Raw genomic sequence first — 19,644 nt, 5'->3', positions numbered from 1 at the left:
AGTGAGGAAATTGAAATGTAGAAGTTGTGTCTCATCTGAAGTTGCTTAGTAGATGGTTGAGCAGCGAGGGTTAAAATCAAAGTTGTGACATGACTGGTGCAGTTCATCTTCTATTAGATCTCTTGTACCATTGTAGTCTCTCCCCTGTTACTTAGTTTATCTGGCAGTGGGTTTGTCTTTCTGTAAAATGAATGGATTTTGATTAAGCCTCAAATGAAAAGCCTTATTGCTCTTAAAGCTTTAATGTATTGAAATACTCTTCTCTGTTGCATGCAATGTCCATGTATTGAAGAACTACTGATATTTTATATCAAGATGTATGTAAACTCCTAAGGCTATCCTGGATAGCTTTAACTAACTTAGGGCATACATTATTATAACAATATTTAGTTGTATATTTGATATTTATGGCTGGTGGTTTATATGATATAATGTTATGATACATATTTTTAAAATTTCAGATGTTACCTTTTCTAGTTTTGTGAAGAGTTGCTATAGCGATGACCTGGATGTCTGCATTCTACCAAATGCAGAGAACAGTGGAATTGTGCACCCAATAACAGCAGAGAGGACCAGGATGCTAAAGATAAAAGATAAAAACAAGTTCTACTTTCCTTCATTACAACCCAGGTATAATTTTTAGTATTTATAATAAGCCGTATTTATGAAGTACTTGGCAATTCTTCAAACCCTAAACATGTTTTTTGAAAGGAATAAAATCATCAAAGAAATAGAAATAAATCTTAGAATGGTAAGGTACATTAACTTAATGACCAATTCTTTACCCCTCCTATATTCACGCCTTGTGATATATGATTTTTAAAATATCTCTCACTAAAGAGGCAGGGGCTATTTCCCTCCCCCTTGAATCTGGACTCAGCCATGTGATTTTCTTTAGCTAATGAAAGAGGCAGAAGTAATGAAGTGTAAGTTTTATTGATATTGTTTTATTGTTTTGTCTTAATTAGAGAGACTTCTTTGGGATGTTTTCAAACTTGCTGGTAACAAATTGACTCTAATTCTTCATTCTTCATTGGAGTAAAGTGTCAGTGGTCTTCAGAAGGAGACCTTGGGAGCCTTTTGTGCAGGAACTAGTAGATAGAAGGAGATTGTGTCTGCTGACAGGAATCTCTGAACTGAACGATGAGGTCTAGCAGATATCGGTATTTCAGACCAGGTGTAAATACTGTTTTCTGACATATGATCTAAGAGTTTCATTCAAATATGTGAAAATTAGATAGGATTTTTTTATGCCATGAAAAAGAGTAGAAAGTTAGAAACAGGAAGAATGAATTACTTTTTCTTTCCCACAACACTGGGGCAAACTCCTTTATTGGAAGAAAAAAAAAAAAAAAAAAACTAAAGAAGCCACCCTAATTAGAACATTCATGTGTTTGGCTTAACACGAGTCTCTTTTTGATGCCTATCCCTGAATCATGATTAGGTACCTACACATGAGTAGGTAGGCAATTTGTGTTGTTTTGTCACTTTTTAAAATTTACTATCCAATTTTCCTTATGTTCATGTCTTATCCCGGGCTGATATAGCTGTAAAGTTACATGTCTTAGTCTGTTTGTGCTGCTATAACAAAGTACCACAGACTGGATAATTTATGAAGAACAGAAATTTATTTATTTTATTTTTGGAGATGGGGTCTCACTGTGTCACCCAGGTTGAAGTGCAATGGCACTATCATGGCTAACTGCAGCCTTGACCTCCTGGGCTCAAGTGATCCTCCCACCTCAGCCTCCCAAAGTTTTGGGATTACAGGCTGAACCACTGCACCTGGACATAAATTTATTTCTTATAGTTCTGGAGGCTGGGGAGTCCAAGATCAAACACTGGCATAATAGGCATCTGGTGAAGGTTTCTCCCTCCTTCCAAGATGGTGCCTTGTTTGTGCATCCTCCAGAGGGGAGAAATGCTGTGCTCTCACATAGGAGAAGAAATGCAAGGGCAAGAGAGTACTCTCTTCATCCTCAAGCCCTTTTATAAGGGTACTATCTTATTCATGAGAGTTGAGTCCTCATAGCTTTATCACTTCCCAAAGGCCACACTTCTTAATACTGTTTCATTAAGGATTAATTTTCAACATGAAATTTGAAAGGACCATCATTCAAATCATAGTACTATGTGATATTAACAACTGAATCTTTGTGCTGATAATACTCAATACATTGTTGGTATACAATAAATATTTAATATTATTACTAATGGTATTTCAAAGCATTAGATTAGGGGAAATAAAATAAGTTCTCTGTAAGTCAACATTATAATTATCTATTAATTGTTTATGTAGCCCACTTGACTCTAAATTCTGAAAGTGCAGGTGCCATGTTTGTCTTTATTACTGTCATGTTACCCAGCCTGTCATTTGTAGGTTTTCAATAGATATTTGTTGAATGAGAATATATATTTTTCTTTGTATATAGCATAAATATAATTGATATTTATAATAATTCTAAAATACTGCAAACCCCTGAAATTCCTAAAAATATATTATGTTCAGTTGTTATGAGAGGAACACTTTATTGTATCTTGCTTCTTAAAAAATCAGCAATCTATATAAAGATTACATATTAAGTTATCCAAAATAATTGGTTAGTAAGAATGTCTTTCTTCTTGACCATATAATTGGGAAATAAATTATTTCATAAAGAGTTTTATTTTATATCTATGTAACACATTATCAATAATAAAAATCTGTTGAATTTATTTTATACAACATTAGCACTACCAATGTATATTTTCTTCTTGCTGCTTATCATGAAATGAAAGAGTTGCTTTTTGACTGTCTTCACAGGAAAGATTTAGGAAAAGTAGTCTGTCCTGAATTAGACTGTGCAAGTCCAAGAAAATATCTCTTCAAGGATCTGGATGGGAGAGCCCTGGGTCTGCCTCCACCAGTTTCTGTATTTCCTAAAACAGAGGCAGAATGGACTGCATCCTTCTTCAACGCAGGTAAGCTATATCTGAATGCAATGCCTGTGGTAGAGGCAAGGGTGCTTGTGAAGGAGCTGGTTTTGCTGTGCTCACTGAGAATGAAATGTACTGGTGAAGACCTAAATTCTAGAGTTGGAGTCTGTGCTAATCTGCTGCCAATTCACCTGTATTACAGGAATGCTGAGTCATTATGTGATCTCACAACTTTACTGCTGTGCCCTCTATGAGATTGCCTGTGTCCATGTCAAAAGTGCAGATTCTCAATGCCCAACTTAGTGCACAGCTGGGAGGACAGCTCTCGCCCAGCTTGGGCACTTGGGCCTGAAGCAGCCATCATGATCAGTGTTTCATACTGGTCTGCCATGGAACCAGCTCCTTTTTCTTTAAGCTTACCTTTATTTTCTGTCAGGACTTAAAGCGCTCTCTCAATGGTAGGGTAGATGTCATGTGTTTTGTCTCCCTTTTCTCCATTCTCCAACTCTCCCTCAAACAAGGCTGTGCTCCAAACTTCTTCTTCTTCTTGCTTATGCAAACAAAGCTCCCTTTTATATCAATTTTTATGGCTGGACCCCTGGAGAGATCATTGTCTTTTTATTTCCTCTAACAAGCTGACTCTGAATTCTCATTTGTGTTCAGCTGGAACCTGCTTCGGTCAAATGTAAAGAAGTTTTTCTGTTTTCTCCCTATCTCATTAGTTGATTCTTTTTAGATTTCTTTTCTGGTCTCCCTTGTCCTTTTTAATTTTTGAATGTGTGACTGTCACAGGACTATGTCCTGAGACCTTTTTCCTTCTTTCTCTAATTTTGCTCCCCAGGACCAAGACTGAAATACCATCAAATGCTGATGACTTCCAATTTATATCCTCAGCCTAGACTCGACCCTGAAATTTGGTCTAGTATAGCCAACTGACTTTACTTGGAAAGATAGTAGACATCTCAGACTCAATATGCCTCAAAAAGATTCTTGATCTCTTCCCCAATCTACAACCTGCTTCTTGCCTAGCTGTCCCTACCTCAGTAATTGGTGCCACCATTCATTAGGCTATTTAAGTAAAAATCCTGGGAGTCATCTTTAATTTTTCTTTTTCCTAACCCAAATTCTCAAACTTCTCATTTCCTCCACTACTACCACCCTCACCATTCCCTTTACTACTAGCCACCATTGTCTCTCACTAGATGAGGGAATAGCCTCCTTGCTGGTCTTCTTTCTTCTACTTTTGTAGTCTCTAGTCTATTCTTCACACAATGGCCAGAGGGATATTTTCAGCTTTCCACCCATTCAGAATGAAGTCCCAGCTACAAGCCTGTAAGTCTTGTAGCCCCTGGTTCCTGCCCACTCTCTCACCTCCTCTCTTGTGACACGCCTTTTACTTACTTATCCTGGTCTCTTATTTTTCGTTTAACATGGTATGTGTATCCCTACATCAGGGCCTTTGTGCTGGCTTTTTCCTCTTCCTGGAATATTTTATTCTCACTTCTTTGGGAGCTAGTTCCCGCTGTTCAAATAAGGTACCCTCAGAGAAGTCATCCTTGACCACCCTGTCTAAAATAATCATGAGATCATTTTTCTGTAGCTCTACTATGCTTGCTTTATTGTTTGTTAGAGTCGTGGTACTTAACATTATATTATAAATGTAATTGCTTATGTTAATGTACTGTTTATCCTTTTTAGAACACAAACTTCATGAGGACAGGATTTTTTTTTTTTTGTTCACTGATGTGTATTTGGGGGTTACTCAATAAATTTTGGTTGACTGATCAAATGAATGGATTATAAGTAACCAGCCAGAAGAGTTTGCTGTTACACATCATCCAAGAGCATGCAGAATGAACTGAGGCCTTCAGGTCATTGGTTTAAGAATTTATCTGTAATATGAAAGCCTAAAATGCAGACAGTTCTAGGTAGCTTTTTACTTGTTTTCACCTTTCTTTCACCTGAACTACTGCTACAGTACAGCATTTGACATTTGGAGCAGTTTCTACATATGATTCTTTTAATTACCATAAAATTTCATGCTTGAATATTTATACTTTTTAACATTTATTTTATGTTTTTCCATATGTTGAAGGCTTATCTCTGGAATAGAGTGAAAAGCTGTAAGGACTACAGTATTGGTTTTAAAGTCAGTGCCAAGTGCATGGAAATGCTGAATAAATGTTTATTTTAATATGTTGGTTGCATTTGTTGAATAGAACCAGCAAATACATTTTTTGCACAGAAGAATGAAATTCAGGGACACGTTTATACTGAGAAAATATGTGGGTAGCACTAAAAAGAAAGTAGCAAAGGAAAAAAAGAGAAGGGGTTACCCTCCTACTTACCCCTAGATCTACTCAAATGGTGTTCTATAGTAAGTTTTCTATTGGTTTTAAGAATTATTCCACCATTACAGGTATTTATGCTATGGGGAAAACATTCTGATATGTTAAAATAAGCACATGCCTAATTGTGGGACTTTTCTGGACTTGAGCTTTTGGTGAGGATCCCATTTCTTTGGAATCCATAAGGGATGTATGTTCCAGAGTATTTGATGAAAATTATATTTTATCCTAACAGAAGGGAATAAAGACTGAAGACAGTGTCTTAGTTTGGGTTGTCCGAGAAGCAGACCCTGATACAAGGCTTAGAATCCAAGTAGTTTAATGGGGGGCGATCCCATAAAATACCAGTAGGAAAATGAGGAAGTATCCTAGGAAAAGAAATAAGGCCAATAAGGGAAGTGTTATCAAACTGGTTACCACTGTGGAAGCTGGCGCTCAAGTCTGATAGGGAACTGCAGGAGACCATGGGAACAGCACCCCAAATTATCCCAGCCAAGGCACAGGGAAGCTCGTGTTAATATTTCAAACCCTGGTTCCCCTGTCTTGGAGCTTACCTTTCTTTTCCATCAGGACTTTGGGGGATGCTTTGGGGACATTAACTCTCCAGCCCGTTGGCTTTCTGTGAACACAGGCTAACTGTGCTCTTCCTTGAGGCCACCAAAAACTCTCAAAAGGAAAAAAAAAAAGAGAGAGAAAAACATTGATACCAAAATTATCAAAAGAAAAAAAAGCTTTTTCAGAAGGAAGTCATAGGTTTTGTGGTAGCAGCCTTTGGTGTATGAAGGTGAGTGCCAAAAATACATGGGTGTGGCATCAAAAGCATCCCTTACAAATAGAAACTCTAAAATGTCAGTCAAATTCTCCATGTTTAATCATAAGAATGTTCATTTTAGGTGGTTGCTTACCAGATGGTGTAATATGCTATTTAGGCACAAATATGTTCTTGCTGCTGGTTGCAATAGTAGAATATTTGCTTTTTCTCAGCTCTTTACCATGGCTGTCAAACATGATTCAATGGTAAAACTCCATGAGTAATATCATATTACACACAATTTACTATCAGTGTGTGGACAAGCATGTATGTGTGTGAGTGGCTGAATGTCTGTATGGAGGTATATATGACTGATTGCCTAAACTCCTGATGTTTTAGAGCTTTATAACATTTTAAATGAGGTTGCTATAGGTACCAACTGCAAGAATTCCCACACTGGAATCTGCTGTTTACTGCACTAAAAATACAATCTGTGTCCTCTTGCAATGAAAGAGACAGCACATAGTAAATGGTGCCTTCTGGGTGCTGACAGGATTGCAGTATTTTTCTTTGACTTCCAAAGTATGAGTAAATCCCTTCTTCCTTAATGCAAATTTCTTTTCATTATTAAACCATTTTCTCTTAGCTACTTTGCAGTTACTGTCCACAGTCTGTTGGATTAAAAAAGCACAGATTTAATCTTAGGATAATTAATGACTATTTTGTATTTTTTCACTTCAAGACAAGAATCTATGATCATCTTCAGTAAATCAGAGAAAGCAATGCAGCTAAGGTGAAGATGGAGACCACTGGAATTTTATATTTATTCCAAATGTCATTGAGTTTAACAGACCCTTATATCCTTTCCATATTTTTTTAAACATATCTCTCCAAGTCATTTGGAGTCCATTGCCTTTGAGGTTTATTTTTAATTTGGAAAATAACAGATTTTATTTGCACATATAAGTTCATACAAAAACTACTCACCCAGACAGATATCCACAGGTCCCAGCATATTGTCATATTAGGAGCAAAAACCCATCCATGTGGATCAGCTCTGAGGAACACTCTGCCAGTGGGTTTTGCTATCTGTGTAATGCAGGGTGTGTAGCCAGGGGAGAAGAGAGCTGCTAATTTTGTTTTATACTTATCTGTAAGTTTGCATGTGCAGCCAACTTGGAAAAATGTATAACAGTAGAGAGCAAGACAGCTCATGCCAAGCAGGTGATCTTCTGAAAACCATTTACATTTTATTCTCGAAAGGATTTGTTTTGATTATGGAGGCATCTGATGATCTGAACATTCAAAATCATTTAGAAGAACAAAGCACTGAAATTAATGTCCCATTCAGGTAGAATTAGGCAGATACCAGAGCTTTCCATTCTGGCTCCAAACTCAGTTTCCGTCTGTCCCAGACCACAAATGGATGGCATCACCTCACACCCCGGTTCACACATGTGGGGCACCAGCAGTGTCAGGAGGCAGCAGAAAGAAATCAGAGCTTCAGTTTCAACAGAATTTAACAATTTCTCAGCCATGACAAAAAAAAAAAAAAAGTGGAAGGGAGGTAAAATGAAAACTAGCATTGCATGAGCACCTTTTTTATGCTACACGCTGAAATTGGCATATTCATTCATTTGGCAAGTGTATTTTGCCTACTTTCTGTCTACCAGAGTGTCTCTAAGCATGGACACTATAGCAATGAGCAAAACAACATTTCTGCTGCCATCAAACTTATGTTCCAGTAGGGTTAGGTACATAAACAAATAAAAATTCCAGAGGTACATAAACAAAATTCCAAATAAAAAATATTCTGGGATCGGTGGCTCATGCCTATAATCCCAGCACTTTGGGAGGCTGAGGCAGGCAGATCACCCAAGGTTGGGAGTTGGAGACCAGCATGGCCAATGTGATGAAAATCCGTCTCTACTAAAAATAGAAAAATTAGCCAGGTATGATGGCACATGCCTGTGATCCCAGCTACTCACTCAGGAGGCTGAGGGATGAAAATCGCTTGAACCCGGGAGGCGGGGGTTACAGTGAGCCAAGATGACGTCACTGCACTCCAGCCTGGTTGACAGAGTGAGACCTGTCTCTAAAACAAGTATATATATTATATATATAATACATGTACATACACATGCACACATATATATGTGTATGTGTATGTATATAAACATGAGTATATTTTATATATATGTGTGTATGTATGTATTTTATATATATGTAAAATATATATATAATATATAAAATACATATAAAAATATATAAAATACATATATATAAAATAAAAAATATATATATATAAAGTACATACACACACACAAACACACACACACACATTCCAGGAGAGATGAGAAGGATGGAAAAAATACAATAGTGTTTTGGGCTAGAAAGGTACTTTGAGTTGTCTGTGTGTGTGTGTGTGTCTTGTGTGCAGGCGAATTGCTATTTGAAATAGTTGCATTTCAAATGAGACCTGAATGGGGAGTGAGGAGTGCCTGCCCTGAGCAGAGGGAGGAGACTTCCAGGCAGAGGGAGCAGCCAGGGCAGGGACTCTGAGATCCAAAAGGACCTCAGCATGTGCGAGAGGTGGGTGGAAAGGAGACCACTGTGTGCAGTTTTTGAGAGAAGAAGCAGTTGCAGATAGACAGGAGCCAGCCTCTTTCTTGGCCAGAGTAAAAGGTTTGGATTTTATTTCAATTTATTTATTTAGTGTACATTTCAGATGTACAGCATGATGTTTTGATACTCTTACACATAGTAAAATGACTACTATAGTGAAGCAAATGAACATATCCATCATCTCACATGGTTAACCACCCCTACTTTTTGTGGCAAGAGCACCTATAATTCATAGTATTAGCAAAAATCGTGACTACAACACAATATTATTAACCTAGGGTCCTCACGTTGTGAATTACACCTCTGGACTTATTCGCCTTACATATCCTTACATATCTGCAACTCTGTGTCCTTTGACCAACATCCCCTCATTTCCTCTCACTCCCAAACCCCTGTCTCTGTTAACCACAGTTTTATTTTCTATTTCTATATATTTTGGGAGATTTTAAGAAAGGTGGCAGTAGGATTTTCCTCGCTCCCTGAAAAGATTGTGCTAGCTGTGTTGGAGTGTGCTAGCTGTCTGGAGGCGGGCAGTGCAGCCAGGAAGCTGTGCAGGTGGAAGGGGAGCAGGTGGGGCTTGGAGGTAGCTGCTCCACGGGTGCTGGCCCACAAACTATGGGCTACCTGTCTACAGTGAGGTATTCACAGAAATTTACCACTTAGAAACACAGCAATTTGGCAGAGTAATTTTATGTCTGTTGAGTCTAATAAGTAAACGTGGGGCTTATAGTTTGTATATCTAATTTGTCTGATTATTTGTTTTTTTTTTAAATTATTACTCTTCAATAGACTGAAAATTTTAAAACAAAACAAACCCCCCTCATTCTCCTGCCAATATTTTTTCATGATGTGGTCAGGACACTAGCTACTCAAACTGGCTTATCATTAGGATCATCTAGGACATTAAACATTCATTGGCATGTAGGGAGATTTTGAATCAATAGATGTGTGTAAAGTCCAGACCTTTGAGTTAAACACACACACACACACACACACACACACACACACACACACACACACACACACACACACAATAAGTGATTCTGCTGTGTTAGGCTTGAGAATCATCACTATAGAGTTATATGTTCCTTTTGAAGTAAATAAACAAGATGTTAAGAAGATAATATTTTTAATTTAGTAAGTGGATAGTTTCAAATTTTCATGAATAATCAAGAATTAGCTCTCTGTGCCAAATACCAACAGATATAAACATACTTGCTTATGAACACACTGAATATATTTCCACAAGAGAAAAGAACATTAGCTAAAAAGATTCAGGAATATTTACAATCTTAATTAAATATTTGAATAAAAACAACATATTAAACCTCTTTTTAAATAGATCATTTTTCCTAGAAGTGAGGTGACTGACCTCAAAATGTCACTTTCATAATATATCAGTGGATAAAAATGGGTTTGATACTAAGTGTATGTTTTAAATGCCACATTGAATAGTTACATTAAGAATATAAACTCACGATAAGCTTTTCCCACACTTTCCTTGGCATTATTTCCAGCAAAGTACTGTGGTCTGACCAAGATTTCTGACCACATACACCTTCAGGGCAGGTGAATTTCCCATTCTTTACCATGAGACAGTAGGGAACATTTTTCAAATTGTGTTACTTCTTGGACACTTCTCAAGAAAGAAAGTTATAAACCACTGTGGAGACCTTAAAAGTGACTGGCCTCAAATCAAAAATAAAAGATTAGGTTGATGAAAAAAAGAAAATAAAGCTGGCATTTGACTGTCAGCCCATTGAGTGATGAAGTGGTTTCTAACTGAATAATGGGGAAAGCTCAGGTATTGTGGTGACGTCTGCTCAGCTACTTAACAGAGAGTGGCTTGCAGTTTCTCAACTTTTTGTTGCTAGACCTTGAAATGTGTCTTTTCTTTAAGCTTTCTAGGCTTCTCTTTTTTCCCATTTGTCCTGAGAATGACAGCAAGATGGTATTATAAAATGGGAGATTGGAGAGGGAGGGAGAAAATGAGAGGACAGAATGGAGAGAGGAAACGGTTGTTAGAAAATTTGTCTGCCAATATCTAGTGCTTGCAGAGGTCTTTTTCTTCTAGCTAGAGGGGAAAATACCATTCTCTTTTCCCAAGCAATTACAGGCCCCAAAGATTGAAGCTTGGTATATAGCTCTTTAATTTCAGCAGATATTTATGGTTAAACATTAGACTTTTAGGATTCCAGATGTCATGGTATTAAAATATAAAGGCACAGTGGAGTCTCAGAAAATATTAGACTCTTTGGGATTCACGGCTGCAAGGGATTTTAATCCCAAGCAGGGGGGGATACGGCTTCTAGTGGTACATCGTTCAGACCCAAAGAGTACCTTTCCTTCACCTTATTTTGTCACTCCCTCATGACTTGCCTGGTCTCCAGGCAGTGAGTGGCATAACAATATTTGATTACATTTTGAAGTAGTCCATGCTGTGAGTTGGAATCATTTTCGTGTGTGATCTATAAAAGATGATATGAACAGGCATGTGATCGATGGGGACAATTTCCTTTTCCTTTCCTCAATCTAGACATGTTATTATTGTGATTGTCTTGCTCCTCAAATCTTCCATTAACAATAACAGCATCTAACACTTGCTGAGTGTCCACCATATTTCTGGCTCTGTGCTGTGACCTTTCAATGAGTTACCTCATTTAATGCCATCAACGGGTTCTACTCTAAGAGATAGTCCTGTTGCCTCCATTTTATAGGTGTGGGAACTGATGTAGACATTAGGTAAATTGTCCAAGTCATAAAGCTAATTAACAAGGTTCAGATTGAACTGTGTTTTTATTTTTATTTTTAGAAACAAGGTCTCACTCTGTCGCCCAGACCAGAGTGCAGTGGTACAATCATAGCTCACTACAACCTCCAACTCCTGGGCTCAAGTGATCCTCCCACCTCAGCCTTCCAAGTAGCTGTGACTACAGGCACATGTCACCACACCTGGCTAGTTTTTTTAAAAAAAATTTTTAGTAGAGATGAGGTCTCACTATATTTGTCCAGGCTGGTCTTGAACTCCTGGTCTCAAGTGATCCTCTTACCTTGGCCTCCCAAAGTGCTGCAATTATGGGCATGAGTCACCACGCCCAGCCCCGAACTGTGTTTTTAAGACTATGCTATACTACCTAGTACCCTCTGTCCAAGTTTTCTCCTTCTTTCTTTATATTCTTCAATGTTAACTGTTTTAGATCTATCAGCTTTCATCGCATACAAAGCTCTGTCCACACGGAACAAACAAAACTGAGATTGTACAATTATTCTAGCAATTATCCAAACAAACTAGCAATAATAATAATTGCCATTATCTAGTGCATTCCATGTGCCAGGCATTATGCTAAATAGTTTATAAATACTCTCATTTATCCTTACAACAACCTTAACATGAAGGGATCGTTATACCCCTTCACATTTGGGAAAATAGAGGTTTGGAGAAGTTAACTAATTTTTCACAGTCCCACAGTTAGAATGTGCAGAACCAAGATTTAAATCTATATTTGTCTGACTCCAAAGCCAGAGTTCATAACCACTTCTGGATAATTATCATTGTGTGGTCTGAATCATCTGGTAGGACTCTATACAGAGATATATTTAACTGGATCATTCACATATTTTTACTTTACTTGGTAGCAAATAGATTTTTAGAGTTTAACAAGTAACTGTCAACTACTTTAACATTTTTGAAGGGCAATGTTATAACAACCACAAAAAAACTCATTTGGTTCCTCTTCTTCATACGTAATATATATACAGCTATTCCTAAACATCCATGTGGCATTGGTTCTAGGACCGCTACAGATACCAAAATCCACAGATGCTCAAGTCTTATATTAAAAAGGTGTAGTGTTTGCATCTAATCTACATACATTCTCCTGTACACTTTAAATCATGTGTCGATTACTTATAATACCTAATAAGATGGCTAACGCATCACTTCGTTTGTGTGGATTCAACATAGTACTCGTCATGTGGCAAAATCAAAATCAAGTGAAACTTCTGTTTGGAACTTTGTAGAGTTTTTTTTTTTTTCCTCCACATATTTTTGATCTGCTGTTTTTGATCTGATCAGTGGATTTGATCAAAAATCCGCTGATGCAGAACTCAGGAATATGGAGGACCTTTGTGACTCTCCTTCACCAGTTGCTCAGCTCCATTACAGCCCCTCTCGTGGGCTACCGCCATGGTTTTACAAGTCTGCTTTCTTACCAGACTGTGAGTGACTTCAAGGTAAACGTCTTTGAATTTCTAGTACAATTTATGGAACATAATATACGCTTTGTTAATGTTTGCTGAATGAGGGAACAAATGTGAATAAGAAAGTCAAGAATTTAAGTTTAGTTTGCCAGTCAACTCTTCCACAAAGTAAATTTTATAGATTTAATTAATGCATAATTTGTTAGCATTTTCAAAGAATATTCCCCCATTTTCTAATTTCAGGAGATTGTAAAAAATGTGGTACATGGCCAAATAAATTTTGAAAACTCTGACTATTCCTATTTTGGAGACCACCATGTGTATTAAAATACTGAAGATTCTGATAAGTTCTGCAATTAAATTTTTAAAAACACTGTTTAATTTTGTGTTACCCGGTGTTTCCCAAGCTTTTTGACTAGAGAATACCTGTTCTTACTACACATTAGGGTCCCTTGGAATTAGTGTACTTCAGAACACATTTTGGGAAATATTGCCTCATGTTAATCTATTAGTCTACAGGAATACATGCTACTTGGAAAGAAATGACAAGATTGTAGTGCCTTTGATTTGGATGGTCCCTTGAAGATCAATCAGCTTCACTTCACATGCATACGTGCCCTTTACCTTTCATTTTCCCAGGAAGTGGGAGTTCACACCCTTTTAAGGCTGCCTATATTATATTTTGAATAACTGTTATTGTTAGGCTCTTCCTTCTATGACTTCTACCCAGTGACCTAGTTTGCCTTTTGGCATGACAGAGTATAAGTCTTTCCATGTTTCATATAAGTCTTTCTGTATTACAGCCTTTTACATATTCAAAGACAGTAAGACAATGATTTTATAATAAGCCAAATAAGACTTTTTCAAGCATAGGAATTCTAAATTCCTTCTATCAGCCAACATATGACATTTTTTTAGTTCTTCACTTTTTAGACTGGCTTATGTTTTTATTGTGGTAAAATACATATAATATAAAATTTACTATCTTAACCTTTTTTTTTTTTTTTTTTTGAGAGGGAGTCTCCCTCTGTCCCCAGGCTGGAGTGCAGTGGTGTGATCTCAGCTCACTGCAAGCTCCGCCTCCTGGATTCACACCATTCTCCTGCCTCAGCCTCAGTAGCTGGGACTACAGGCTCCCACCACCACGCCCGGCTAATTTTTTGTACGTTTAGTAGAGACAGGGTTTCACTGTGTTAGTCAGGATGATCTAGATCTCCTGACCTTGTGATCCGCCCATCTTGTTCTCCCAAAGTGCTGGGATTACAGGTGTGAGTCACCGTGCCCGGCCCATCTTAACCATTTTTAAGTGTACAGTTCAGTGGTATTAAATACATTCATAGTATTGTGCAACCATCACTACCATACTTCTCCATAAGTCTTTTCAACTCTTAAAACTGAAACTCTAATGTCATTAAACAGTAACTTCCCATTCTTCCCTACCCCGTGTTCCTGAAAACCAACATTCCACTCTCTGGGTCTATGATTTTGACTATCCTTAAGTACCTCATATAAGTAGAATCATACAATACCTTTTGGGACTGGCTTATTTCTTTTAGCGTAATGTTCTCAGGGTTCATCCATGTTGTAGCATATTATGGAATTTCATCCCATTGCATGAACTTACCACATTTTGCTTATCCATTCATCTACCCATGGACACCTGGAATGCTTCCATGTTTTAGCTATTGTAAATAATGCTACTATGAATATGGTATACAAATATCTCTTAGAGACTCTACTTTCAATTCTATTGGGTATAGATCCAGAAGTGAAATAGCAAGGTCATATGGTAGTTGTATTTTTAGCCTTTTGTGGAACCATAATGTTGTTTTCCACAATAACTGTACCATTTTACATTCCCACCAACAGTACACAATGGTTTCTCCACATCCTTGTTGACACTTGAAATTTTGTACTTTGATAGTAACCATTTTAATGGGTGTGAGGTGATATGTCGTTGTAATTTTGATTTGCATTTCCCAAGTGATTAGTAGTGTTGAACATCTTTTCATGGAGTCATTGTTAATTTGAATATCTTTTTTGGAGAAATGTCTATTCAAGTCCCATACTAATTTTTGAATTGGGCTGTTTGGGTTTTTTTGTTGTTGTTGAATCTTAGGAGTTCTCTATATGTTGTGGATATTAATCCCTTACTAGACATATGATTTGCAAATATTTCCCCCCATACTTCAGGTTTCCTTTTCACTCTATTGATAGAGTTTTTTGATCCACACATTTTTGATATTTTTATGAAGGACTGGCATATTTTTGATGATCTTTAGTTTTCAGTGATTTTTTCTAAATCTAGGAATAAGAACTGAGTATTAACCATCCAGAACAGTATTGTTCAAAAGAAATATAATGCACCAGTGTGACTTAGTATCTTAGCATTCAGGCTAAAAGCAGTAAAAAGAAACAGATGAAATTAAATTTAGTAATACATTTAATTTTGCTCAATATATTTAAAAATCATCATTTTAATATGTAATCAATGTAGTTGAGATATTTTGCATTCTGTTTCTTATACTATGTGTTTAAAATCTGTTGTGCTTTTTACTGTTATGCCATGTCAATTTATAAAGTGTTTTTATCAAAAGTATTTGATCTTTGCCTATATTTTATAAACTTTGCAATTGAAAAAGTAGAATCACATATAAACATTGTTTAAAATATACCTAAACATTTTCCAATAATTGTTATCAGTTTTACATTTTAAATTATAATTAATTAAAATTATACATAATTTGAAGCTTAGCTCCTTGGGTGCACTAGTCACATTTCAAAGACTAAATAGCTACATGTAGCTGCATTCATCATATGGATATTTTTCTTCCTTTGTTCTGAGGGATACACATTAAAGAGAATTGATTTTTTAAGCCATGTACTAGACTCTATTTATCCCTGGTAAATTACACTTTTATAAGTCAATGGTCATCAGATATAGCCTGGGTTCCTAGGATTAGAAATGAATCACAGAATTAGAAACCAATCTAGAGAGCACCTAATTGATTCTGGGCATATAATTCAGTCAATTAAAAAACAAAGCTTGTCTAGACTTGGATTACCTGCCATTTGCAGGAGGTATTATTTAAATACTCAAGCCTCCAACCAAAGCATCAAGATTTTCTGAGACTGAGAATTTTACTACTCAAGTTAACAATCCTTTATGAGAAATCTATTCACATTTCTGTTTCATTGTATGTTTGAAAAGCAGTAATATCAGTGTTCCACAAGAGGAGCTATTTTTGAACACCTATCTCTAAATGAAATTACTTGATTTTTTGCCATAATAATAAACTGACTCTGTATTTTCTATTTCTTTTTATTTTAGTTTATTTCTTTTTTCTCTTTTTTTCCCATATTATTTCAAGGACTTCATTGACTAGTAAGCTGTGTTCCTAGTCTTCAAATTTTAATAATGGAGTAACCCTGCGTTGCTGCTTTAATCCTTTCAGTACAATAGTATTGAAAAAATTAACAAAAAGTATTAGCCAGATGTGGTGGTGCACACCTATAGTACCAGCTACTTGGGAGGCTGAGGTAAGAGGATCACCTGAGCCTGAGAGGTCAAGGCTGAAGTGAGCCATGATTATGCCACTGCACTCCAGCCTGGGTGACAGAGTGAGACCCTCTTCCCTCCCTTCAACCTCTCAAAAATTTAGAAGGTAGAAGCTCACACTTAAGCTTATTTTATGCCTAAGACGAATGGATGAATGTTTGTCTATTTTCAGTTTCATTATTTTTATATTTTCATGTGTATGCATATATGCACATTTTAATGGAAGGGAATACTTGGGCAGTCCCTCCAATAAATAAAATGCTTGTGCCTTGCCAATAGATACCAAACCAGCTCATAAATAAGTACTCAGCAAATTCTCATCTCAATATTATGGGTCTGAAAAATTCATTTGTCTGGTTTACAGTTTTTTCTTTATGTATTTACATTTTCATGAGATGTAAAAACTAATCTTAGTTTCTGACAATTGGAAGCATTCATTAAAAATATTCTAGAAATAAATATGTTGATGGAATAAACTTCTAAAAGTCAGAAACAGATTCAGATGCATTTGACAATTTAGTTTATAACAAAAATAGCATTTTAAATTATGGGAAAATAGAAATTATTCAAATAGCAATGTTGAGCCATTTGACTCATCACGTAGGGAGAAAAAACAATTCAGAAATTTTTATCTTTTTCTTTACAAAAATAAATTTTAAATGGATTAAAGATGGAAAACCCCATGGAATTACTAGAAAATATTGATGACGTTATTTAGAGTTACAGGGCTACTTCTTTCCATGAATCAAAATCTAGAAAATACATGGGTAGATTTAAAAATTTGAATATAAAAGAATTAAAACTTCTTAAAGAATATTAAAAGCAAAACTAAAAAACTAGAAATAAATTTGCAACTCATCTAGCAAAGGGCTAATTTCATCAATGTAAAAACAACTTACTAATATTTAAGAACAAAAAGGAACAAACCAACTGAAAAAATATGCAAAGAATTCCAAGAAACATTTTATAGAGAAATGAAACAAATATCAATAAACATACAAAAAGCCAAAGTTTTCTCACAATCAAAGCACAGGTTAAGAGTTCTTGCACTGAGTCCAACTGCTTGGATTGTGTCCACTAACCAGATGTGCAATTGTAAGCAAGTTGCTCATCTCCTTTATGCCTCAGTTTTTAAATTTAGGACTTGGAGATATTAATATTATGTACTCAAATGATTATTATAAGGATTAAAAAGATAAACCTGATAAAGACGTCCACCACTTCTGAGGCAATAATGACCACTGCTACTATAATTATTATTATTTTCCCAATCATATTTGCAATAATTAAAAAGTGTGATAATTTGCAGTGTTGGGGAAAATGTGGAGAAAGAGTTCTCAAACTTCGTTCTCAAATGTCACTTTTCTTAGCTTTTTGTCATCTGGCTACCACCTAAAGCTCTGTACTTCTGACTTAGCAACTTCACCTTTAAGACATTATCCTAGAGATTTTTGTTGAATGAATAAATAAAACAGTAAAACAGAAAATGAAAAAGAAAATATATCATGCCTCTTACCCATCTGCTATCTTGATCTTCAGCACTACTACTCAGAGGGAAAAACTAGAAGGTTGCCATTAAAAAAATGTGTGTGTATAACTTAGTTTTTATAGTAAGAATAATGATAGTATAACTCATTTATATGGAAAACTAGAATCTTGAAACATGAGTTGGTAATTATGTAAAGTGTGTCAAGGAAAAGAACACCAAAGAAAAGAAATTTTCCTAGACCTAGAAGCCAATCTTTCTACTACAGAATTAAGGACTTCCAGTATGACTCAATTTCAATTTGATTAGCTTCCTCACAGGAGAAATATTAATAAAAACTGAATGTAAGTTCTTGAAAGTCATTGCCATGAAGGAAGGGAGTTGAAGCCATTTTTTAATATGGCTATGAATAATAATCTCTTCCCTTTTGGGTGATATTGGTAGGATGCAACTTTTCTTGGGCACTGCCCATGTGGAAACCAGCCTATGCATATCTGTAGGCTGTATACTGTCTTTCTGTTTGAACATGTTACAGACAAAGGAAATCTTAGAGCTTTATAATTTTGTAGACAAAATGCATATAAAAAACTTGGCCCCAGGCCTGTCATAGGATAAGCACTAAATAACTTGACTATTCCATTCCATTGCCGCCACTGCCACAACTTATCATGATCCTGGTTGGAATGGTGATGAACATTTGAGCATGACATCCTGGTTTTTGTACAAGTTTTCTATTGCTGCTATAACAAATTATTAACAATGTAGTGGCTTCAAACAACACCTAAGTATTATCTCACAGTTTTGTAGGTCAGAAGTCTGGTGAACTTGGCTGGTTTCTCTGCTTCAGATCTCTGATGGCCAAAATTCAGGTAATGGCAGGATTGTGTTTCTTTCTGGAGTTTCTGGAGATGATTTCACCTTCAGTCTCACTCAGGTTCTTGGCCAGATTCAGTTCCATGTAGTTGTAGGACTGTGGTCGTGTAACCGGCCAAAGAGTCCGGCTGTTCACTGCTTATGAAAAGAAGTCAAAATAATAAGTTGTGATAAAAGGAAGCAAAATTTGTTTATTATCCATGCTAGCAGGGGAAGAGTAGAAAGCAATTCCACTCTTCAGTTCCCCTCTTCAATTCCACAGAGGTTTTTAAAGGAAAGATTTGGAATGCAGAAGAAGTGTGGGGGCTGAGAGGTGCAAGGTAGTGTGACTTGCTCCAGTGGCCCCTCTTGAACAGTTGTCCTATTTGGCAAAGGGGATGCTGCCATCGTAGACCCTGCCAGGTTATAAATTACTTTCAGTCAATTTTGTAGTCACTCATCATCTGGGAGTGGGTTCCATCTTTAAGCAATCTTTTGTTAGAGAGAGAATTCCAGAGGTGCCTTGTCACTATCAGGATCTGACTCCTAAAGTATATAAGGAAATATATGACCAGATAAGAAAGCATGGTGTGTGCTTGACAAGCATTTAGGTAAATAAATGTGCATAAGGCATGGGAGTATCGTATGGAGAAGGAAAAGGAATTGAGATTCACAGCACATACTGAGGCTGTATTTTAATATGAGAGGTTACATAGATGTGTTATAGGTTGTTAGACAGGCATAGAGTAGGGCAGAAGAGGGCTCTCCCCTACCCACTAGGAATGTTGAGTGATGGTTTGGCAATTATCACATTGCCTCCCTAAAAGTGACAGATTGGCAGATGGTGCCAGGAAGAGGCCATTTCCTGATGGGCCACACCTGTTGCACTGAAGTGTTAATTGAATGG

General features: G+C 36.5%; 1 protein-coding gene and 1 long non-coding RNA gene across 2 annotated transcripts in view; one reads left to right on the top strand and one right to left on the bottom strand.

Annotated features, from left to right (window-relative positions):
• Positions 1 to 19,644, top strand: part of PKHD1 (PKHD1 ciliary IPT domain containing fibrocystin/polyductin) — a 460,859-nt gene that overhangs the window by 331,702 nt on the left and 109,513 nt on the right. Inside the window, exons 58-59 of the mRNA XM_031012474.3 lie at positions 462 to 630; positions 2,804 to 2,961. Of these exons, the coding sequence (XP_030868334.2) occupies positions 462 to 630; positions 2,804 to 2,961 (327 nt within the window). The remainder of the gene's footprint in view (positions 1 to 461; positions 631 to 2,803; positions 2,962 to 19,644) is intronic.
• Positions 145 to 5,901, bottom strand: LOC129534173 (uncharacterized). Its single transcript, XR_008680644.1, has 3 exons — positions 5,819 to 5,901; positions 469 to 580; positions 145 to 180 (listed from the first exon to the last, which is right to left on the bottom strand). It is a non-coding gene; the product is annotated as an uncharacterized lncRNA (long non-coding RNA).

The sequence above is a fragment of the Gorilla gorilla genome, chromosome 5 (genome assembly GCF_029281585.2).
Source record: "Gorilla gorilla gorilla isolate KB3781 chromosome 5, NHGRI_mGorGor1-v2.1_pri, whole genome shotgun sequence".
Taxonomy (NCBI): domain Eukaryota; kingdom Metazoa; phylum Chordata; class Mammalia; order Primates; family Hominidae; genus Gorilla; species Gorilla gorilla.
The sequence above is the reverse complement of the archived record's forward strand: the minus strand, read 5'-3'. Positions and strand labels throughout refer to the sequence as shown.